The 23,611-nt window shown below is 47.4% G+C and overlaps 2 protein-coding genes across 2 annotated transcripts in view; one reads left to right on the top strand and one right to left on the bottom strand.

The window, feature by feature from the left end:
- The first annotated feature begins 361 nt into the window (after positions 1–361).
- On the top strand, positions 362–7,972 carry LOC105997889 (keratin, type II cuticular Hb5). Its single transcript, XM_013032433.1, has 9 exons — positions 362–913; positions 3,227–3,435; positions 3,997–4,057; positions 4,381–4,476; positions 5,400–5,564; positions 5,810–5,935; positions 6,443–6,663; positions 7,384–7,415; positions 7,779–7,972. The coding sequence occupies exons 1-9, from the start codon at positions 494–496 to the stop codon at positions 7,970–7,972; spliced, it is 1,524 nt and encodes a 507-aa protein (XP_012887887.1). The 5' UTR covers positions 362–493.
- A 7,096-nt stretch (positions 7,973–15,068) lies between these two features.
- Positions 15,069–23,611, bottom strand: part of LOC105997873 (keratin, type II cuticular Hb5-like) — an 11,124-nt gene continuing 2,581 nt past the window's right edge. Inside the window, exons 2-9 of the mRNA XM_013032419.1 lie at positions 23,015–23,223; positions 21,562–21,622; positions 20,904–20,999; positions 20,257–20,421; positions 18,954–19,079; positions 16,779–16,999; positions 16,546–16,577; positions 15,069–15,220 (exon numbers count right to left, since the gene is read on the bottom strand). Coding sequence (XP_012887873.1) covers positions 15,069–15,220; positions 16,546–16,577; positions 16,779–16,999; positions 18,954–19,079; positions 20,257–20,421; positions 20,904–20,999; positions 21,562–21,622; positions 23,015–23,223 — 1,062 coding nt within the window. The remainder of the gene's footprint in view (positions 15,221–16,545; positions 16,578–16,778; positions 17,000–18,953; positions 19,080–20,256; positions 20,422–20,903; positions 21,000–21,561; positions 21,623–23,014; positions 23,224–23,611) is intronic.

Genomic DNA, 23,611 nt, shown 5'->3' with positions numbered 1-23,611 from the left:
GGGATGCCCTACCACCCATAACCTTCAAGACCCAGCCACCCCCGGACAGTTGCAGAGTTCAAATCTGTCTCCAAGTGTGGGTTGAGACCATCTCACAGAGAGAGAGCGAGACAGAGACAGAGAGAGACAGAGAGACAGAGAGAGACTGCAAGAAAATTAATTACTTAATGTGTGTAAACGAGCTTTGAAGATGAAAAGTGCAAACGTATAGTGTCCCTAATAACATCTTCAATACTTTACGGAGCTCCAGTCGCCTCTGACCTCACCTTTAAGATGAGTCCTTGGGAGTTGCTGGCAACCTCCCCAAGCCCATAAACAACATAAAATGGCTTTTCACTCCTTTTATGCAGCCAACAATCCCAGCTCTCTCCAGCAATAAAAAGGCCCAGGGAGGATCAGAGAGACCAGAAAGATCCTAAGCTTCTCACTGCAACCCACAGTCACCTCCAACCACCTCTGCAGCCGTTCAGACTCCGCTCCGGGCCTCCTCGCCATGTCCTCCCTCTCCTACAGGATCAGCTCAGGATGTGGGGTCACCAGGAACTTCAGCTCCTCTTCTGCCGTAGCCCCCAAAACTGGCAACCGCTGCTGTATCAGTGCTGCTCCCTACCGTGGGGTCTCCTGCTACCGGGGGCTCACCGGCTTCAGTAGCCGCAGCCTGTGTAACCCGGGATCCTGCGGGCCCCGCATGGCAGTGGGGGGCTTCCGCTCTGGCTCCTATGGACGCAGCTTCGGCTACCGCTCAGGGGGCGTCTGCGGGCCCAGCCCCCCATGCATCACCACTGTGTCTGTCAATGAGAGCCTCCTGACGCCCCTCAACCTGGAGATCGACCCCAATGCACAGTGCGTGAAGCATGAGGAGAAGGAGCAGATCAAGTGTCTCAACAGCAAGTTTGCGGCCTTCATCGACAAGGTCAGTGCAGCCTGGGATGGTCCAGAGAGGGCCTTGTTCTGCTTTCCCTCAGGAAGGTCCCTGATCTATTGGAGAGGCAAGTTTGGGACAGCAAAGGGAAAACAAAGCAGACTTTGATATCTAAGCAGATGGATTTATTATCATCTTTCTTCTCCCCTCTTCCCCCAGTTCTGGGGCTTGAACTCTGGGCCTGGGCACTATCCCTGAGCTTCTTTTGTTCAAGGCTTGTGTTCTACCATTTGACCCACAGCACCACTTCTAGCTTTTTTGAGTAGTTTATTGGAGATGAAGACTTTCCTGCCTGGCTGGGCTGGCTTGGAACCACTATCCTCAGATCTCAGCCTCCTGAGTAGCTAAGATTACAGGTGGGAGGCACTGGCACCCAGCTCATCATTTGTAATCACTGGCAAAGTTTACTGAGGTCCAGGTGTGGTGTGGAAATGGCATCTGTGGTCTTCAGTGTGTGTATGTACTCTTGAAGTCAAGACAAAATGGCAGGGGCAGAGCTGGCCCTGAAAACTCGGTCTGGGCAGTGGGCATAGGATGAACGGAGAATAATGAGAACAGAAGGCACTGTGGCTCATGGCCCAGGCAGCACCAGAAAGGATCCAGGGCTGCTGTGGGCACACAGCCTGCCTAAGACCTTGTTGTGCCACTCAGCCATGTGAGACCCCAGGCAGGTTGTGGTCTGGAGAGCAGGACCTGCATTTTCAGCCTGAGTGAGGACAAATGAATTCAAGCACCAGGATTGCTGGTAAACAGCACTCAGCTGTTGTTGTTGTTAGTTTCCAAAGACAGGATTAGAAGAAGAGGAGTAACAGCAGACCACACCAGTCTGATCATAGATGGAAGTGTAGAATATAGATAGGGAGAGACCCTGGCTGGCAGGAGGGGACCCACAAATGTGGGCAGTGTAAAAAGTCTTCACATCTAAGAGACTGGTTTCCAAAGGAGGAGAGAGAGTCTGCCCTAGGAGGGAGGGAGCAGCCAGAATAGGACCAGGCTTGGGGTTCTGGAATCCTAGTTCTAGAACAGTTAATAACTTCCCCTTAGCATATTTCCTTTGGTGATCTTAGTTAATGACCCAATCAATGGGAGTTGTGTTAATAATCTCCATTTTTTCAAATGATGAATGGAGCGGAGTTTTGATGAGCTCTTTTTTTTTTTTTTTTTTGTCGGTCGTGGGGCTTGAACTCTGGGCCTGGGCGCTGTCCCTCAGCTCTTCAGCTCAAGGAGAGCGCTCTACCACTTGAGCTACAGCGCCACTTCCGGTTTTCTGGTGGTTTATTGGAGATAGGAGTCTCATGGTCTCTCCTGCCCGGGCTGGCTTTGAACCTCGATCCTCAGATCTCAGCCTCCTGAGTAGCTAGGATTACAGGCGTGAGCCACCAGCGCCCGGCTTGATGAGCTTCTAAGACTCACTATGGTGGGCAGGTGAGGGCAGTGGACAGGACTCAAGAAACATTGAATCCTTACTACGTCACTTGCGATGAACTAGTCTTTTCATATAGGAGTCTCAATTTCCTCATGTGGAATATACTGGTAGTAAAATGATGATAATGGCCAGGCAGCAGTGGCTCATGCCTGTAATCCTAGCTACTCTTGAGGCTGCGATGAGTTCAAAGCCAGCCTGGACATGGGTAGGAAAGTTCATGAAACTCTTATCTCCAATTAACCACCAAAAGGCTGGAAGTAGAGCTGTAGCTTAAGTGGTAGAGCACCAGCCTTGAGTGAAAAAGCTAAGGGACAGTGCCCAGGCATTGAGTTCAAACCCTGGTACCAGCACAAAAAAATAAAACAACAACAAAAAGCTAAACTAAGGATAGATGTCTATATGTGTGTGCATCCTAGCCCAGGCCCTGCCAGGACATGCGTAGTAAATATTGAAGAAATGTTTGTTGCATAAATGAATAATTGAGGGACAACTACTAATTAGATGAATTAGTTAGATTGGCTTGCTGTGCTTTACTATGTGTCTGAGACTGTTAACAAGCACTTTGCATGTATGAACTGGTTCAATCTTGACATCAATTGTATCACAAATCATCTCTGTTTGGGAAGGGAGAAAATATGGCATCAAGAGGTTAAATAACTTGCCCAATTAAACTGACAGAACCAAGACTTGGTGGCTTTGAGCTAAGTCAGGTTTGTTTTCTCTCCTACTATCTCTACCTCTCTGCGGGGGATGCTAGAATGGGGCATCTTGAGCCCCAAACTCTCAATCCCATCATTATGCAAGAGCAAAGAGAGCTCTGAGGGTACTGGCATCCTTCTGGCTCCCTCTTGAGCCTCTTTTCTTTACCCTAATGGCAGGTGCGCTTCCTGGAGCAGCAGAACAAGCTGCTGGAGACCAAATGGCAGTTCTACCAGAACCAGCGCTGCTGTGAGAGCAACTTGGAGCCACTCTTTGGTGGCTACATCGAGACGCTGAGGAGGGAGGCTGAGTGTGTGGAGGCTGACAGTGGGAGGCTGGCCTCAGAGCTTAACCATGTGCAGGAGGTGCTGGAGGGCTACAAGAAAAAGTAAGTGCATTTGCAACCCTCAGGGGCAACTCAGAGTGCAGTCTGGAAACTTCGGTCCATAGCTTCTGTCTATAGCAGCTTCTTTAAGATTACTTTAACAGGTCTCCCTGGGCCCCAGAGGGGCTGTCCAGTGGGATCTAGGTTTCCTCAGACTCCTGTGTTCCTTCCCCTCTTCCTTCTGGCAGATCTATGAGTCTTGAATTTACCTCCCAGGGAAATGAGGAAAGGAAACACTGGGGAGACCTACAGCTGTGTGTGTCCACTTTCGACTGCTTTGCTGTGCTTTTCCTACTAATGATACACTGTCTTTGGACCAAAATGCACAGATGATGTTAGACTTGGAGTTGGAATGTGCTCCTCTTAGAGTTAAGACTCAGGCGCAGCAAAGCCAGATTGGGACAAGGACTAGCCCCAGAACAATGCACAGAAAGATTATAGAGAAGACAAGGTACCCTCCGAAGAGGGTCAATACCCTTGTGACCCCTGGAAAAACTGACTGAGAGCTGGAGTGGAATTCAAGGTCCAGCCTCTCAGCTCCAGCCTTTCTCTTTCCCATACCAGGTATGAAGAGGAGGTAGCTCTGAGAGCCACAGCAGAGAATGAGTTTGTGGTTCTAAAGAAGGTAAGCGGCAACTGGTTGCACAGCTGAGAGGTGAGGGAAAATGGACTCACCTGCATGGATATAGTCACTGGATCACTTTTCTTTGGCCCCTCCCACAAACAAGCCCCTCCCACATGCATGCCACTCTCACATGCATGCCCCTCCCACATGTGTCCCTCTCACATGCAAGCCCCTCCCACAGCAAGCCCTCCCACATGCATGCCCCTCCCACACATGTGCCTGTCATACATTCAAGCCCCTCCCACAAACAGTCCCTCCTGTTTGTATGCCCCTCCCACATGCAAGCCCCTCCCACACACCAAACTCTCCCTTTTAACTGCCAGGATGTGGACTGTGCTTACCTGCGGAAATCAGACCTGGAGGCCAATGTAGAGGCTCTGGTGGAGGAGTCAGGATTCCTGAAGCGCCTCTATGAAGAGGTGAGAGGTGCCTGCCAACCCAGCCAGGACTGGTGGAGAGAAATGCAAAGAAAGGGGAACGGGTTGAAAGTGTCTGTGTGCACATGTGTTTGCCATTGTGCAGGGTGGCTGAAAAGATGGTGAGCCCCAGTGCAAGATCGTGCCACAGCATAGGACAGGTTGTGTGAGTTTGTGTGTCATCCACCTGTGTTCACATGTGTGCCAAAGTAGGGGTATGTGCAAGGTTGGCCTCTGTGGGTCTGTAAGCACTTCTTTGCATGTTGGGCTGTGCATGTGTGCACTGGTCTGAATGGAAGTCAGTCTATGTTCACCATGAAACGGTATATAGATGGGGATCCAAACGGGAGCTGAGAGGTGATGGATATATATTCCAAAGGGGGATAAGCTACTCTTCTTTCCATTCAATCCAACTCCACTTATGCCCATGTGTCAAGTCACAGGCCGTCCCCAGGTAAAATCTAGGACCCCTTTCAGCTTATTCATTTTGTTTTGCATTTGTGTGTGTGTGTGTGTGTGTGTGTGTGTGTGAATACTAGGGCTTGAACTCAGGTGTTGGGTGCTGTCCCTGAGCTTTTGGGCTCAAAGCTAGGACTCTACCACCTAAGCCACAACTCTACTTCTGATCTTTTTGTGGTTAATTGGAGATTATAGTCTCTCCAACTTTTCCTGCCCAGGCTAGCTTTAAATTGTAGTCCTCCTATTTCAGCCTTCTGAGTAGCTAGGATTACTGGCGTGAGCCACTGGTGCCTGGACAGCTTTATTGTTTTATGCTGTGCCTGTGTGTGAATGAAGGTAGTAGTGGCAAGAGCTACAAGACATTTCTGACCAGTCATCTACCCTCCCCTAGGGAGTGCATACCGTCCCCAGGGGTGGGAAATATGACTGAGATCAGACACTAAATGCATTGGCTATTGGCCCCACAGGAGATCCGTGTCCTCCAAGCCCACATCTCAGACACTTCAGTGATCGTCAAGATGGACAATAGCCGGGACCTTAACATGGACTGTGTAGTTGCTGAGATCAAGGCTCAATATGATGATGTAGCCAGTCGCAGCCGTGCGGAAGCTGAGTCCTGGTACCGCACCAAGGTGAGTGCCTCCTAGACAGGGAACAATGTAAGATGTCTATTCCAAATGGGCCTTTCTTACTTTGAGGATGCTTTTTTATTTTAAGGGAGGGGCAACAGCTCTGAGGCTAGAGCAGTATGGAAAGGCTGCCATGTGAGTTTGCATGAGCTTAGCATTGTACAGTTACTGCACACTACTGGTGAGATGCTGCATGGCTAGAGTATTCTATCCTGAGCCTCTGGTTCCACCTCCCCCACCCCCTGCAGTGTGAGGAGATGAAGGCCACAGTGATCCGACATGGGGAGACCCTGCGCCGCACCAAGGAGGAGATGAATGAGCTGAACCGCATGATCCAGAGGCTGACGGCTGAGATTGAGAATGCCAAGTGCCAGGTAAGGTACCAGGACGATTCCCAGAGGCAGCACAGGTGGTCTGAAAAACTAGACCCTCCGGCCCAGATGTGCAAAATCCTGACTCTAATCTAGCCTCATAATGGGCCTATGAGGAAGCAGGGACCAGATAAAGGGCAGCCTCCGCCCTGCCAAACTACGTATCACTTGAGCTGGGATGAGCCAGACCACTGACTTCCAAAAGAAGACTCTAGAACCTTTCTAGGCCACCTGCAAAAGCACTAGGAAGGAGAGATCAGGAAGAGTCCATCCACCTTCTTGTCCAGGTTCATAGCCCTACTTACCTGTCATGGGCTCAGCCTTCTCTCCAGAAGACTCCTCCCCTGCCTGATCTCTATCCATTTAGCCCTGAGCTAAGTCCTGCTCTCGGTCTCCATCTCTCTGTGTGTCTCTGTCTCTCTATCTCTCTGTCTCCTTTTCTGTCTAGCTCTGTCTCTTTTGGCTCTCTTTCTCTCTCCCCGCTCACTTGTTCTTCACATCTCCCCATAGCGTGTCAAGCTAGAAGCAGCTGTGGCCGAGGCAGAGCAGCAGGGTGAGGCGGCCCTCACTGATGCCCGCTGCAAGCTGGCCGAGCTGGAGGGAGCCCTGCAGAAGGCCAAGCAGGACATGGCCTGCCTGCTGAAGGAGTACCAGGAGGTGATGAACTCCAAGCTGGGCCTGGACATCGAGATCGCCACCTACAGGCGCCTGCTGGAGGGCGAGGAGCACAGGTGAGACAAAGAAGGACTCTGCATGTACCTAATCCTGGGAGGCAATCAGGATAGGCCCAAAGATGGAGGCCCTGTTCCTTCTAGAGTGTACTATCTTGAGCCCAAGTGTGGCCTACAATTCTGCAGGCTAGGGCAGGTTAGCCTTCGATATTAATGCCATTCTACTAAATGCTTCTGGGCTAAATAATCATTTTGTGTTCCCTATGGTAGGGATCATTTTTCTCCTCTACAAGAGATGAGTTCCCAGTCAATGTCTTTCCCCGTGGCTACACAGGACAATATAGAAGTGGGGCCTGCCCCTAAGTCATATGCCTCTAAGCTCATTCTTATTGCCTGTCCTCCCTTGAGTCTGGCTTGTGTGCAATAATGAAGACGTACTCCATACACACAGAACTCTTCATCCACCTCAAATATGAGGTTGCAGTGAGCTCTCCAACTGCCCACCACTCCAATTGGAGGCTATGTATAGAGATAAGGTTCTCACCACTGCTAAAACAACAATAACCACAACTGAAAACAAAAACAAAAAACAGGAGGGTTCATTCATCCTCATGGATGGAGAACCACTAAAGAAAGGAAATGAGATTCAAGGCCGAGTCTGGGGAGTCCCTCCGACTTCTATACACAGGACACAGGTTAACCCTGGTTGGCCTCAATTTACCATCTGTCTCAAGGACTCAAGCTCATTGCTAGAACTAATGGAACTCTCTTTTCCTCTAGGCTGTGCGAGGGCGTGGGCTCTGTGAATGTCTGTAAGTATTTGCTTGAAATACTCTGAGGAAAATGGCTTTGGGGATGGCAAAGCTGGACCCTCCCCCCGACCTGATCCTTAGGATTCAGTGTTCCCCTAGTTGAGAGTTTTTCCTCCTCTGCAGCCTTCTCACTAGAGAAGGTAGAGAAAATAGAGTTGAGCACCCCTTCTGGTAGACACAGGGAGGTGCAGGCTGGGGGAAGGAGTCTCAGCTAGGCTGAGGCTAGAGGATCTGGACCTGCACTACTGACCCCTGGACTCCTTGAGGAGGAGGCTTCCCCTACGATGCTGCTCACTTGGATCGGTCTTGGCTGGGCAAGACCCCAGCAAGCCCGTCACCCAGTCCTGTCTGCTCTTCCCACAGGTGTCAGCAGTTCCCGCGGTGGAGTCAGCTGTGGGGGGCTCACTTACAGTACCACCCCAGGACGCCAGATCGCCTCTGGCCCCTCAGCCACAGGGGGCAGCATTACAGTGATGGCCCCCGACTCCTGCTCCCCATGCCAACCCCGCTCCTCCAACTTCAGCTGTGGGAGCAGCCGGTCAGTCCGCTTTGCATAACGTTGGGGCCTTCTGCCAAAAGCCACCTGGCTGGCCCCTCGTGGGTCTGCCCTGGCACTGAGTGATGTGTGAATGGAAAATGTATGCTTGCTTCCAGAATCTTCCAGATGTTCTCAAGCAGGAAGGACCCTAAGAGGCTGCTCTCTCCCCTCCCCCTCCTCATGTTAGGGAGCTAGTTTTCCTAGTTCTCTCCTGGTTTCCTTAGAGGGTCATTCCCAGCCCTTTCTTAACTCCAGAGACCTGCAAGTCAATTTATATCATTCTCTGAACAGTCACCCAGGGTGGCTTGCACAGTATGGGAGCTAGGCCTTCCCGAGTCAAAGGATGATCCTAACCACCAAGCCCGGTCTTCCCACAACCAAGAACCAGAGAGGAAGGCCCTCCGCAGTAGCGCAAGAGCCAGCACCTGCCAGTTTCTCCTTTGTTGTGTTTAACCCATCTTTCTGGTTGCCTGACTTCCTCTGGGCTAACTGCTCCATCCATCCTCCCCCAAACACCCAATGTCTGGGATATGCTTTTGCCTACAGCCCCTGGTTAGGGGACTTTGGACAGGTCTTGCTGTCCAGTGCACCTTTACACATTTCAAAGACTCCATATTTGTTCCAGATCTCCTCCTTGTGATCTCCAGGAGGGGTCTGTCCACTGCAGGACTGGTGGAGGGATGGAGAAGGTTAAGCCATTTCCTGGGTCCTCCTCTGGTTAATGACTGTGGGTGCCTTGCCTTCTGGGTTGTACCAATCTATGTTTCAATAAATGCTGTTGCCATGCAAAGGTATGTGATCTTGTGAACTACTGTGTCTTCTGGTCCCTCCCTGTGACAACTGACCAGTGCTGGAATAGTCCAACTACACAGGGCTGCCCAGGCCACCCATGTGACTCTGCCTCTTTCTATTTTCACAGCTTTATTTACTTATTCCTTCTCCATCCCTACAGACCTGGGCACAGCTCCAATCCACATTCCTCACCCCCAAATCTGCAATAACATCTTCCCAAGTCCACTTCCTAATGCACCCAACAGCCTGAACCCATTAGTGCCACATGAATTCCTGCTGGGTTCAAATCACTTCCCAGGACGTGTGTGTGCTATTCCCCTGTGTGTGTGTGTGTATTGGTACTATGTCTTGAACTAGACTAGGCACTACCCCTTAGTTTTATTGCTTAAGGCTAGCATTCTACTACTTGAGTCACAGTTCCACTTCCAGTTTTTGGCTGGTTAATTGGAAATAAGAGTCTCATGGATTTTCCTGCCTAGCCTCCTGAGTAGCTAATATTCCAGGCATAAGCCACTAACACCTAAGGGTATATAAGCTTCTTACACCAGCACCAATGCCTCCATCATCCCCTTCCTACTCCTCAGTCTATTCAGCCATTCCACTCAATGTGCATCTCCCAGACCTGGACTTCACCCCAAGGAGCTAAGTCCACCCACTAAGGCTCCTAAGACCATGCTCTTTCCCAACCCACAGTGATACATTGTGACACATTCCCTTCCCATTTGCCTTTGCTCAGTGCTCTCCTCTGTTGTCCCTAACAACTGACATCCCTATCCTACAGCATCTAGCACCCTGAAGATCTCCAGTTCTGTCTCCTTGGCTCTGGGCCAGTGACATCAATGAGTGTGTCTGGAGACTAGACCATGAGCAGGAAGAGCCAGTGTTACAGACTGCCGGCCCTTTGGGACTCAGCTCCTTTTATCCATTAGGTGAACAAATTAGTTTTCACTATTATCAAGCAACTGTCTGTCCACTAGCTCCTCTGTGACTCCAACCCCCTGCCAATTCCTAGCCTCTTCCTCTGGGAGAAGTTTAAGCTTTGCCTATTCTGCTTATTCCTCAATTCAGGCCTGGCTGGAAGTTGCTGGCTGCGTCTGTGTGCTCAGCTGCCCCATTTAAGGTTTCCCAGGTGACCCTGGACAGGATCCCTCAACTCTCCTGCCTGCTTCTCCTTTTTCCTGGCACGCTGAGCTTTAAAGTCATGATGGTGTTTCACAAGAGGCCAGTGTACTTTGGAACATATCATTCATTCACAGGAAAGGTTAAGTCGAAGGCTAAAAGTCAGGAGGTAGGAATGTGATCCTCCATTCTGAGGACTCATGGATTTGGGGGAGAACTTGAACAAGAAGTGGCCTCTGTGCTTTGAACATCGCTGTGAGGTGAGGAGGTTGAGTTCTTTCTATCCCTGCTACCTCCTTTGGTTCTGAGATGCTGGACAGAGTCTGTACTAGGGGAAAAACAATGTGATGGTCACATGTATCTGGGCCAAGGAATACTAAAATGCCAAATCAGATTATGCAGTAAAAGTCAAACAGCCAGGACTTGGTAGGTTCTAATAAGCTTTTTAATATGTTGCCGTGCTTTGTGTGCAAAGACAGACCAGTCAACAGATTCATATGAAGATTTATGAAGATAGGAACTCCCTCGCCATCCTCCATATGGTCTGGAACAAAGATCTAGAGCAAGCTCTTCCAGGTCAAAGGACTTTGAGACTCCCATAGCTTTTCCTATGAAAACTCTAGACTTTGAGGGAGGCAATAAGGACAATTCAAGTCATTAATCATTGAAGTTTTATTAGAAAAAGTTTTTAAGAAGTGAAGTGATCTGAAGTTGAGAAATGAAGGAAAGTCAGAAGAGCAAGTGTCCCAAATAATAAAGATGACTGCTCCATTTTTCCTGTGATACCATCAACCAAACTGACATCTTTATGAGAGGAAATCAAACCTTTGTAGTCAATTCTCTTTGAAATATTCAGTGTTATACCAAAGGGATTAGAAAATATACAATATAGTTTTTCCAAAACAACATATAAATCAGGCTTGATTGTTTTTTCCTTTCCCCACTGAAGCTACTGGTTCTCCTCCACAAGGCCTCAAGTTCCCCCTGCCAGTCATTACAAATACTTCCAAGAGGGCTCCTTCTCCAGGCCTCAGGTCATTCACTCTTCTCTGCTAGCCTCTTTAGGAGTTCAGGAAATGCAACTTTGCCTTATTACCAAGCATAGTAAGAAATTAATCACACAGAAATCACAGATGATTCACAAGAAAAATCACCAAAACATGGATGTGACCCGTGGGTATTTCCCCTGATCTGCATTGTTCACATCTGGCAACATTGTAGAGCAACTATACTAAGTGTTGTGGTCATCAGACATTATGGTAACTAAAACAAGTTTTGCTCCCCTCCGATGTGGGAGCCTGCCCAGAGGAACCCATGGAGGAAGAGTTCAGTTCATGCTGCCTGCCTTCTACTACTTTCCTCACTCCCAAACCTCACCCTTTGTTCTCCCAGAAATCTCTACTTATTTTTCACTCTGCTCAAAACCAAGGTAACTGCTATGTGCCCTACACTATTACCTTAAGATATTGATGGTAAAAGGTGAACATTTGGGGAATGGACGGAGTAGCAGCAGATTACAAAGCATGAGTTCCTGTACTAAAAACACAAACTGGTAAAAAGAAAAATTACCCCTCCCTCACCACCTCCACCATCAGCACCACCATTACCATCACTACCACCAGTACCACCATCAGCACTACCATCATCACAAACACCCCATCACCAACATTCTAGTATCCTCACCACCATTCCTACCACCCTCACCTCAACGTTACAACCACCACCACTATCACTATTGCCATCAAAACTGCCACCGTTACCACAGCCATCACAACTTCTACTATTCCCACAACCACCATTGCTACTACTACCACTACCACTGTCACCACAGTGACATCACAATCATTACTATCACTATCACCACCATCCTCATTACTATTATCATTACCATGACCACCATCATCACCATCATCATGATCACTACCATCACCATCACTACCATTATTATGTGGTCACCATCACCACCGCCATTACACCATCACCATGATCATCACTACTACCACCATCATTGTCACCATCACTACAACAACAAACACCACTGTAACCATCATCACTATCATTATCACCACCATCTCCTATTACACCATCACCACTATCACCATCACCATGATCATCACTACCACCACCATCATTGTCACCATCACTACAACAACAAACACCACTGTCACCATCATCACTATCATTAGTACCATCATCTCCACTATTACACCATCACCACTATCACTATCACCACCACTACCATTGCCATCATTACCTCTGTCACCATCACTATCACCATTACCACCATCCTCTTCCAGTTCACATTCCCCCACTGAAAGGCAATGAGTGCTCTGTGGGTATCCTATCCCTCCTAAGAGAGTCTCTGCTGTCTCTTTTAAACTGACTTCAGTGGGATCCAGACCATGCTGTGCCTAGAATAGAGCCGCCAGGCTGAGAGCATCTTAGTGTCAGGCCAAAGTAGGCTACCTACTGAGACATCATCTCAAACAAAAAAAATCATAAAAATGAAAGAATATGTAATTGGCTTAAATCCTCATCTTTAAGAATCTCACTAATCAGACAGGAAATATTAACCACCAGAGACCATTGGGAAAAAATTTAATGTCACCAATGCTCAGACTTTTCATCTGCTCTAAAAGAAGCCCTAAGAAATCCTTCGAGAAGTTTTATCTGCATAGTGAGACAACCTGTATTTAAGGTATAACTTTTCCCTTCACCTTCCCATAACTTGGTACCTCCTTCCATCCAAGAGCCTTAAGACCTATATCTTTCTGTAGCTGTAATTCCAGCTATTTAGGAGACAGAGATAAGGGAATTATGATTCAAGGATAGTTTACACACAAAAACATGATCACAATCCTATCTCCAATAATAAGCTAAGCATGGTGGCACACATCTGTGGTCCCAGGTATTTTGGTAGCATAGATAGGAAGATCATGGTTTGTGCTAGCGCAGGCAAAAACAATAGGATCCTACCCAACAGACAACCGAAGCAAAAAGGCCTGAGGATGTGGTTCAAGTGGTAGAGTATTGGTCTAGCTAGTGTGAAGTTGAAACCCTAGTACCTTAAATGCTGTTTAAGTTTCAACTATCTGGTTCTATGAGTTCCAGTCTCTCTGTATGGCTCTCATGGACATTAGTACATTTATATGATTTTGTAATGTTGAAGTGTCTATTATCAACCCATCTAGGCAGACTCCATTTGAGCCTGGGTAGGGGAGAGGTGTGAACGTTTCTGAAATAGACCAACCAAAGAAGGAGACATAGAAGAGAGAGGTGTGAACTTTTCGGAAATAGACCAACCAAAGAAGGAGACACAGAAGGCCTCAGGACTGAATTGTCCCCAGAGAGCTGTCCAAAGGCTTCTCCATGTCTTGAGATGAAAGATATATTCTGTGGCAAAATATCTTCTATTCAATCCAGGTCTTTTTCTAGATTTTTTGTGTGTGTGTCCATACTGGAATTTGAACACAGGGTCAGGGTACTGTCCCTTAGCTTTTTCACGCATGGCTAGCTGCCCATCACTTAAGCCACAGCTCTACTTTCAATGTTTTGCTGGTTAATTGGAGATGAGAGTCTCACAGACTTTCTTGGCCAGGCTGGCTTTGAACTACAATCCTCAGATCTTAGCCTCCCAAGTAGCTAGGATTACAGGCATGAGACACCACCACGTGACCCTTTCTAAATATTTTTAATGGTTCCTAATTAAGTAAGGTATGAGAAGTCGAGTCTTTCCTGAACAAGAGGGGAAAGAAACTTGTCCACCAGAAACTGCTCTTTTTACCTCCTCACATTGCTGCCAGGTGTGCTTCCCCAGGTAGGACTTGCTAGACTGACTACTGTTGGCTCAGAAATGGTCCAGGGACAGAATTCACAAATCAACATCCTCTGTCTGGCTATCAGGGACACATCCTCCAATCAGAGTTATGAGACTGAAGTCTGGGTCCCCACTCAGAAGGCCTGTCTAGAACTCTAGGAAAGCAGAGACTACAGGGAGATGTTTCTGCAGATGCTATGTCACTGTCCCTCTCTTATTCCTGAAGTGTCAACTAGTAAAGCATAGCTAGAGAGGAAACCCTCTGTCCAGGACATCTGATAAACCAGCATGTTGAACTTGGAGGACAATCAGAGAATGTTGTAGAAAGGTATATAAACACTGGCACCCTAGACCTGAGCTTGGAGCCTCAACCAGCTGTGTGACCTGCTCTAGGTTACTTAGGGAGGCCATTTCTTTGATCCTTGATTTCCTTGCCTATAAAATAGGATAATCATGAAGTGTCAGGCACTTTGTAGATACTTAATGAATGCAAGGTCCCTTCTCTTCCCCTTCTTTGCCTGTGTCCCCATACCACCCTTCTGTGTGTGTGTGTGTGTGTGTGTGTGTGTGTGTGCGCGCGCGCGCGCACGCGCACATGCGCACACACGTGCAAAGAAGGAATGAAGTGGCTAACTAAGCCATTTCTCTGAGAACCAGGGAGAAACACTTTCCACAGTCAAAATAACCTGACCCTCCTTGTCTTCTTGGATCAATGGTCTTCCAAATTTAGTTCCTACAGGATTCTCCTGGACTTGTTCCTAGAACTATATATTGATTTATATCCTAGACAAAGAGAAGCACCCCATAGGTCCACAGCCTGAGAAGCACCAAAATAATCAGTGCTCTGCATAGAAGAGAATAATAGAAGCAGGCACTCAGTGTTTGGGAAAAAACCTTTGCCATGACATTTAATCAGCACAGCAAGAGAAAGCAGGAGCCATCTGGGCATCACATGCAAATGCAATACAATTCCAATGGTCCACTGGTTGATCAGTTGATTCTCCTCAGCCAGTCTTCCCATCTTCATGAGAAAGGGGACTCCAGGAAGATTCGATCTCTCAGATCCAGTGAAGACCCAGCCCCGGTGCCCTCCCCGAGTCTTCATTTCTGAGGCAGCATCCCCAGCCCCCCTCATCCAAAGGCAGAGCCCAAAGATGCTCCCACAGCCTGCACACCCCCTCTCCTAGCTCCCTGCCCAAACTATGGCATGCACTCAAAAAGAATGAGTTATAATTCCAAGAAGGAAGCGACAGTTACTTCATCTCCTGAAAAGGAAAATTACCAAACTGACCTTTTAGTCACAAGAAGAAAGATTTTTCCCCTTCTGGTCCCGCTTCTGGCCCCCTGCTATCCCCAAGAGACCCTACTGTGCAGAATCTCACCCTGACTATGCAAACCTCCCAGATCTTGCACTAAAGGAGGGCCCCATGACAGAGAGGGAGCACAGAACACCACCGTTGATGGCTACACCACCCAGGCCACGTGAGACAGTGGAACCAAGATCCCCGCAGACCACACCACCCTGGGAACGGCTCACACCTGTGGACAGAGACACCAGGTCAGAAGTGTCTTCATACCAGGCCCAGAACCTTTTAGAAACAATGATTAACTCTCTTCATGTCCTGAGGAACCAACAACACAAGTGTGTTGGAAGGCTGGGCGCCAGAGACTCACGTCTATATTCTTAACTACTTAAGAGTCTGGGATCTGAGGATACCAGTTTGAAGTGAGCCTGGGCAGAAAAGTCCATGAGACTCATATCTCCCCAAGAAAAAGCCATAAGCAAATCTGTGGCTCACGTAGTAGAGCATCAGCTTAGAGCTGAAAAGCTAAAGGACAGCACCCAGGTCGTAAGTTCAAGCCCAAGTACTGGTACAAAAAAAAAAAACACCTAGAAACAAAACAAAACAACACAACAACAAAACACTCTATAGGGAAATCTAAGCCCACAGCCATCTGATTCTAGAAGAAATGTAGTAACAAATTTGATCCCTCACTCTATTCAAACCTGACTGGTTTTGAGATGTGTTTGTACACTAGTTTAGCAAAAACTGATGTCTCACACTAGAGGAATCATCTAGAAATATAGTTGCTAGAAAGGTAAAGGCTGAGGCTGTGTAAACAGTGGAAACATAGAGACCAGAGTTACTGGCTACAGAGACCCTGAGAATCACAATATAAATCTAGCACTTCTTTGTATTAAGACTAGGAGCCTCATGAGGAACATACTGTGTGTATGAAACCAATAGAACAGCTTAGGCTATTAGGGGGTCAGCATTTGACCCATTCACTTTATAAGCTTCTTGATAAATTGATGTAAGCTTTTAGGTGAACTCATGTGAGGGCCAATTTCTGATATATATATATATATATATATATATATATATATATATATATATATTCTTAGCGCCCATCCTGGGGCTTGAACTCAAGACCTTGGTGCTGTTCCTTAGCTTTTGCACTCAAGACTGGTGCTTGACTACTTGAGCCATAGATCCACTTCTGGCATTTTGCTGCTTAATTGAAAGTAAGAGTCTCATAGACTTTCTTACCTGGGACAGTTTCAAACCATTAATCATGGTTGTAACTTCCTGAGTTGCTAGGATTACAGCACCCAGAGAAGGAGCAAATATTTTGTAGCATTAATCTGTCCATTTCCCAGAGACCAGCTCTGTCCTTCACCTATGGCCCCATTGACTGACACTCAATTCCCAGATAGATGCAATCTTATTTTAAGATTAGAGAGACACAGAGACAGAGAGATACAGAGAGAGAGAGAGAGAGAGAGAGAGGGAGGGAGAGAGAGAGACAGAGACAGAGAGAGAGAGAGAGAGAGAGACAGAGAGCCTTGCACCAAAACTTACAGATATTGACTGCTCCCACACCTTCACACAACCTGTAAGGAAGAAGAGTGAGTGAGCCATCAGAGTCACTTTCCTCTGCTTCTGCAGACAACTCATGTCATTTTAGCTTATCTGCAAAATGGATGAACTGATACCACTTCAAATCTTCTCTACCCAGAGGATTCTAGTCTATGGAGGGCCTATTCTAGCTCTGTGGTGTGGACATTAGGGGATCTCAGAGCTGTTGTCCTCACCGGCTTTCCTCTCCCTCCAGTAGTTTGCGATAAGTGACGATCTCCACATCCAGGCCCAGCTTGGAGTTCATCACCTCCTGGTACTCCTTCAGCAGGCAGGCCATGTCCTGCTTGGCCTTCTGCAGGGCCTCCTCCAGCCCCGCCAGCTTGCAGCGGGCATCCATGAGGGCTGCCTCTCCTTGCTTCTCTGCCTCCACTATGGCTGTCTCTAGCTTGCAGCGCTGGTGGAAGGAGAGAAAGGAAAGGAGTTTGTACATCACTGATCGTTGACAAGTCTCTTTCACAGATGTGATGTGGGTTCTTGATGGATCTCCAATGGCTTTGATTATCCTTATTTACTTCCATTTAAAATGGTCACTTTTTGTTGGGCCAAGCCTGGTGGCATAGCCTTGGAATCTCAGATAGTCGGAAGGTAGGAGGATCGTAGTTTGAGGCCACCCAGACTAGGCAAAGAGAGGACAGTAATGCAATTTCCTACCTGAAAAATAACTAAAGCAAAATAAAAGAAGTGGGGAGGGGAGGCTAAGGACGTGACTCAGTGGTAGAACAGTCTAGCAAGCATAAAGTTCTTGACTCAGTTCCTGTACTACTGGGAAAAACAAGCTCATTTTCCTGTATTTCTATATGACAGAGGCTGCTGTGCAGGGTCTCATTCATTGGTTCATTGCAACACATTCCAACATACTAGCTGGCAGTTGCCCCTCCCTCTCACTGAGGGCAGCATACCCACAGTGCAAAGGACCCCGAGCCAAGTTACATTGGGGACTACTCTGAATCTTCTCAGCTTCACTTCTACAAATACCCTATGTTTCATCACTCTGCTATTAACAGTAGCAAGGCTTTCCTGGGGTGCATCTTATAAGCTAGTTGAGAACAGCCGTGCAAAAATAAAATAATGGAAACTGAGGCAGAAATGTGTGTGAACTCAGTGTGGTGGTGTCTCAAATAGGGTGAGAGAATGCATTACACAATCTATTTACTATGTGCAGGAAAATTAGAGTCCTCTGCACTGTATAGACAAAAATAAAGCTTAAAAGGACTGAAGTTCTAAGTGTGAGGACATTCATTTGAGATAATAGACATGTTTATTACTTCAAAACTTCTCAAATATGGGTCTGGGAAGGTGGCTCAAGTGGTAGAGCACTAGCCTTGAGCTGAAGAGCTGAGGGACAGCGCCTAGGCCCAGAGTTCAGGCCCCATGACCGGACCCCCCCCAAAAAAAACTTCTCAAATATAATCCTTTAAGGGAAAGCCTATTAAGATTTGTCCACACTGAGGTAGAAGATGTCTGCTCAGTAAAGGAGACCAGACAATTTGAACAGACAAGTGACAGATTGAGAGAAGATAATTAATTGCAGCATGTATATAATCGGTGAAGGGTTCTGATCTACATACAACACAAGAGGTAAGGCTACAAGTTCACCAAGGAAAGAAGATGAGATCATCTTTCACCTGTGGCACATGCCTGTAATCCTAGCTAATTGTGAGATTGAGGTTTGAAGATCAAGGCTTGAAGCCAGCCTAGACAAGAAAGTCTATGAGACTCTTATTTCCAATTAACCACCCCAAATCCAGAAATGGAACTGTGACTCAAGTGGTAGCTAAAGGATAGCACTCAGGCCCTGAGTTCAAGCTCCAGTACTGGCACAGATGGAAAGAAAGAAAGAAGAAAAGAAAGGAAAGAAGGAAAGGAAGAAAGGAAGAAAGAAAGAAAGAAAGGAACGAAGGTAGGAAGGAAGGAAAGAAAGAGAGAGAGAGAAAGGAAGGAAGGAAAGATGGGAAGGAGGGAGACAGAGAATAAGAAGGAAATAAAGCAAGAGAGGTGGAGGGAGGGAGGGAAGGAGGAAAGAAGGGAGGGAGGAAACACAAAAGACAGGGCCTCAATAGGAAATGAGGCAGATGACACAAATAGACCATGCTCAGAAGGGGAAATGCAAGTGATTAGTAAGTGCATGAAGAGATAGTTTGCATCACTAGTTAACCAGAGCAACAAAACAATTCAGCTTAACAACTAGATGACACTTGACACCTATCAAATCCACGAGAACCAGATCATAGAAGGGCAAGCCCCCTGCACAGGTAAGGCCTAAGCCTCTCCAACGATAGAGGCAGTCCCTGAAGAATGGAGCAAAGCAGACGGCAGAGCAGAAGCAGAGATGCCTTGGGCAGCCCGACCTGCTGCTTGGCACTTTCCACCTCTGCTGTCAGCCTCTGAATCATGCGGTTCAGCTCATTGAGCTCTTCCTTGCTTCTGCGCAGGTTCTCACCCTGCTGGTCCACGGTGGCCTTCATCTCTTCACACTACAGTTGGAGGGTAAACAAACAGACACGGTGGTGGCTTGAGATCATGGTATTTGGGAGAGGTACTTCAACTGATTTTACTGAAAAGCACTGGCTCCTTTGGGCTTTATGAATGAGCTAAAGGCAGGAGACACACTTGGCTTCTCTGTCTCCCCTCTGCACCTGTCTTTCTTCTGAGCCATTCACCTTGCAGTCACCTTGGAATCTAGGAGAGACGGAACTGATTGTCAATGTGTTTATAAGTAGGGATGGGAAAACTGCGTCTGAGAAAGGGAGCAGCCGGGTCTCCTTAGGACAGACCACCTGACAGGCAACAATGACTTGTTCATCCTGACCAGATGGTTCCCCTCAAAGGACAAACAGCTGTAACAGTTTCTCCAGAGCTCCTTCCCAAACCAGAACTGAGATAATGGGCAGCAAGGCCACACCTGACCTTCACCAGGACTGCTTATGCATACCTCTCAACCCTGCCCTAATTCTTTTTCTTATTCTTTCTCTCTCTTTCTTTCTTCTTTCCTTCTTTTCCTCCTTCCTTTTTTTCTTTTGTCTATCTTCTTCTTTATCTTTTTTGTTGTTGTTGTGTGTATGCCAGTACTAGGGCTTGAACTCAGGGCCTAGATGTTGTCCTTGAGCTTTTATGTTCAAGCCTAGAGCTCTACCACTTGAACTACAGTTCCACTTCTAGCTTTTTGGTGGTTAATTGGAGATAAGAATCTCATAGACTTTCCTGTCTTTGCTGGCTTTGAACTGTAATCCTCAGATCTCAGACTCCTAAGTAGCTGGGATTATAGGCATAACCACAGGTAACTGGCTATTCTGTTTTATATATAAACCCGAAGCTCATGTCTGTACCCCAAAGAGATGCTGAAGGTGGCCTGCAGTGTTCACTTTGCCTTTTCTGGCAGCTGCCCATGCCTCAAACAAGTCTCCTGTCTCTGCCCTTCACCAATACTTTTCCTTTTATTTGGCATGCTAGGGTGAGTGGTAAGACCTGATGTGCAGTAACCCTGGAGGTTGGAACCGGAGCCTAAAAGTCCAGTTTTAGTAGGACATCCTGGTAGAGTCTGACTAGCCAGCCCATAGTTTTGCTGGGGCCTCAAGCCCCACCCCTGCTCTAGTAAGGCCCTCAGTTGCCGCTCTGGGGAGCTTGATGGGCCATATCAGCCCTGTCTTGTACCTTGGTCTGATACCAGGACTCAGCCTCAGCCCGGCTGCGGCTGGCAATGTCATCATACTGAGCCTTGATCTCAGCCACCACCATGTCCATGTTCAGCTCCCGGCTGTTGTCCATCTTCACCACAACTGAAGTTTCTGAAATCTGGGACTGAAGGTAGCAGATTTCCTGTGGGAGACACAACCTGTAGCCTGTACTGCAAACCCTGCCTCTGATCCTGTCTCTTCAAAGGATTCTAAACCTTAGCTGTGAAAGGAAGGATTTAGGCCATGGCTCCAGGTCTGGGGATTAGGGGTCAATTTGTATGTGGATTTCCGCATCTATAGATGAACTCCTGGTCAGGGCTGGGCTGGAGCTGACCACAATCAGAGTTGAGGTCTTGAATTGCTACAATTTGGCTTTCACAGTTCTTGAATCAATCACCTGTCATATTAAGTGGGCAGAGAATGAATCACAGTCTTTCAAATTCTCTACAACAAAGGACATCACCCACTTCCATTTTGAAAGGAGGTCTGATTATGAGGGAAAGAAATCCCATCTGGTCACAGAAGGCAAGAAAGTAGGGGAACACAAACTGTAGCCAGGATTCAAGAACCAGGACCAGATAAAGCCCTACAGAGATGTCTTCTCATCCTTCTTCCTTCTCTTACCTGCTCATAGAGGGACTGTAGGAAGACAGTCTCCTCCCTCAGGGACTCCACATTGGCTTCTAGGTCTGCCTTGCATAAATAGGCACTGTCGATGTCCTGGTAGAGATAGGGCAAAGAGGGTGGGTGGGCACACTTGCCCAGACTACGCATTGAGTCCCTGCATGCTGCATGCCTTATGGCTATTTCTAACCACCTCTCTGCCTCTGGCCTGGCCTTATCCTTCCATACCACACTTACAATCTAACCTGGATGTGTAACCTATTGCTAAATGACAACTCCATTTCCAGAGTTGGAGATAAGACTCTCACAAACTTTTCTTCCTGGCTGGCTTCAAACCACAGTCCTCAAATCTCAGCCTCCTGAGTAGCTAGGATTCCAGGTGTGACCCACCCATGCCTGTCACACAACAGATTTCAAAGTGAACATTTCAATTAACCAGGTTGTTGACAGTCCAACTATGAGAATGGCTTCCACTAGACCAGTCTCAGTTGCTATACAAAGGCCAAGATGGCTTCCACAACCAAATCATTCCATTGTCAATGGCCAGGGGGCTGAATGCCTTCCCACCAACCAACCACTGGACTCATGGGAACATGACACAACACCCAGTCTCCAGTATCCACAACATCATTCTCCATATGTGGGAGGAGACACTCACCTTCTTCAGCAGCACAAAGTCATTTTCAGCTGTGGCCCTGAGGGCCAACTCCTCTTCATACCTACAGAGAGAGCACAGGGGATGGCTGGCCAGCCTGAGCTCAGGGCTGCAGCCCTCGCTGGTCTTCCTCTTATTCTCTGTGTATCTTGGATAAGAGGTATGGCCTCCATGGAAGTTATATTTCCCAGCCACAAAGTACCCATCTAAAGACCTGGGCACTAATGACTTACATCTGTAATCCTAGCTACTCAGGAGGTTGAGATCTGAAGATCCCAGTTTGAAACCAGCCTGGCCAGAAAAGTCCCATGAGACTCTTATCTCCAAAAAGCCACAAGTGGAAGTGTGGCTCAAGTGGTAGAGCTCTTGTCTTGAGTGGATAAAAAGCTAATGGACAATGCTTAGGCCTCAGGTCAAGCCCCAGTACTGAGAGAAAAAAATTCAACATTTCACTGTGAACTCAGTTTGGATTACAATCACAGTAGCACCAGAGTCAAGTCATTTAATCTCTCTGTCTCTATGTCTTTCTGATTCTCTCTCTCTGTCTCTCTGTCTTGTCTGTCTCTCTCTCTCAACACATCAGTATGGGATTTGAACTTTGGGCCTGCCTGGGTGCTGTCCCTGAACTTGGTAGCTCAAGACTAACACCCTATCACTTTGAGCCACAGTACCACTTCTGGTTTTCTGATGATTAATTGGTGATAGGAGTCTCATGGACTTTTCTGCTGGGGCTGGCTTTTGAACCATGATCCTCAGATCAGCCTCTTGAGTATCCAGGATTATAGGTAAGAGCCACTGGTACCTGGCTTCTCTGTCTGTTATACAGGAAATATTTGTAGGATGAGTGAAAAGTTCCTTGGAGCCTTTCACTTCTAAAATGGTGCTAATCATGAAACTCTCTGAAGTCATCCCGTATAAAGTCCTGATATTCCCACCCCATATTCTAGGACTTGAATTCACAGAAGCAGCCTCTAGATCAACATTTCCCCACTCTTCTCCCACTGGCCTGATCTTCCCTGGGGCGATACCACCCCAGCCCCTACCCCTACTCCAGCTGACAAGGAAAAGTAAAGTTCCCAGAGTAGGTTTCCACAACATCTTAATTACAGGGAAATGTGAACTGCAATAAATGCTTATAATTACCAGCTCTCATATGCCTAAGGACTAGACAGACCTCTGCCCACTGAAAAGTATGTGGGTACATTACTTTGCCCTATGGGCCCATTTGAATGTTGATCTTCCAAGATCAGATTCAAGGTTACAGTGACTGCAATCGATTAATGTCATCAGCTGTATCATTCTCCAGATATCTCCAGGGCCTTTCCCTATCCATCTATGCTGGCACAGCTGGGCTGATATACAAGAACTCATGACAGCTTTCTTCATACAAGCCCTCAGAATGTATGCCCTCAAATTGTTCCACTCTTTATAACTATGTCAGCCCTGTCATGCTCACTTCTTCTTGTAGCCGTCCATTGCTTCCTGCACATGACTGAGCTCTGCAGCCAGCCTCCCTCTGTCAGCCTCCACACACTCAGCCTCCCTCCTCAGCATCTCGATGTGACTACTGAAGAGCGGCTCCAGGTTGCTCTCACAGCACTTGCGGTTCTGGTAGAACTGCCACTTGGTCTCCAGCAACTTGTGCTGCTGCTCCAGGAAGCGCACCTGCCATTCAGAATGGAGGAAAGGACTCAGTGGGGAGCCTGTGGGGGAGATGCTGTTCTCTTCAGAGCTCTCTCTGCTCTTGGGGTTGACCTCTGCCCTGCAGCACACTGTGACCATCCCAAGGAAACCAAATCATTGGTAACGTTGGAAAGGGTAGGTGATAATCGATCCCCATCTTCCTGAAAGAGCCTACAATTTGCCATTATTAATTCAGTCTACACAGAAGGAACTGCTGTGAGAAATTAAGTAATGACTCAAATCCCTGGGACCTATGAACATGTCATGTTACATAGCCAAAGGAATCTTGCCTCTGGAATGAAGGCCATGGATCTGAAGCTTGGGAGATCTTTCTGGATTATTCAGGTGGGCCAAAGGTAGTCATGGGGGC

This window comes from Dipodomys ordii, unplaced genomic scaffold (genome assembly GCF_000151885.1).
Source record: "Dipodomys ordii isolate 6190 unplaced genomic scaffold, Dord_2.0 Scaffold155, whole genome shotgun sequence".
Taxonomy (NCBI): domain Eukaryota; kingdom Metazoa; phylum Chordata; class Mammalia; order Rodentia; family Heteromyidae; genus Dipodomys; species Dipodomys ordii.
The sequence above is the reverse complement of the archived record's forward strand: the minus strand, read 5'-3'. Positions and strand labels throughout refer to the sequence as shown.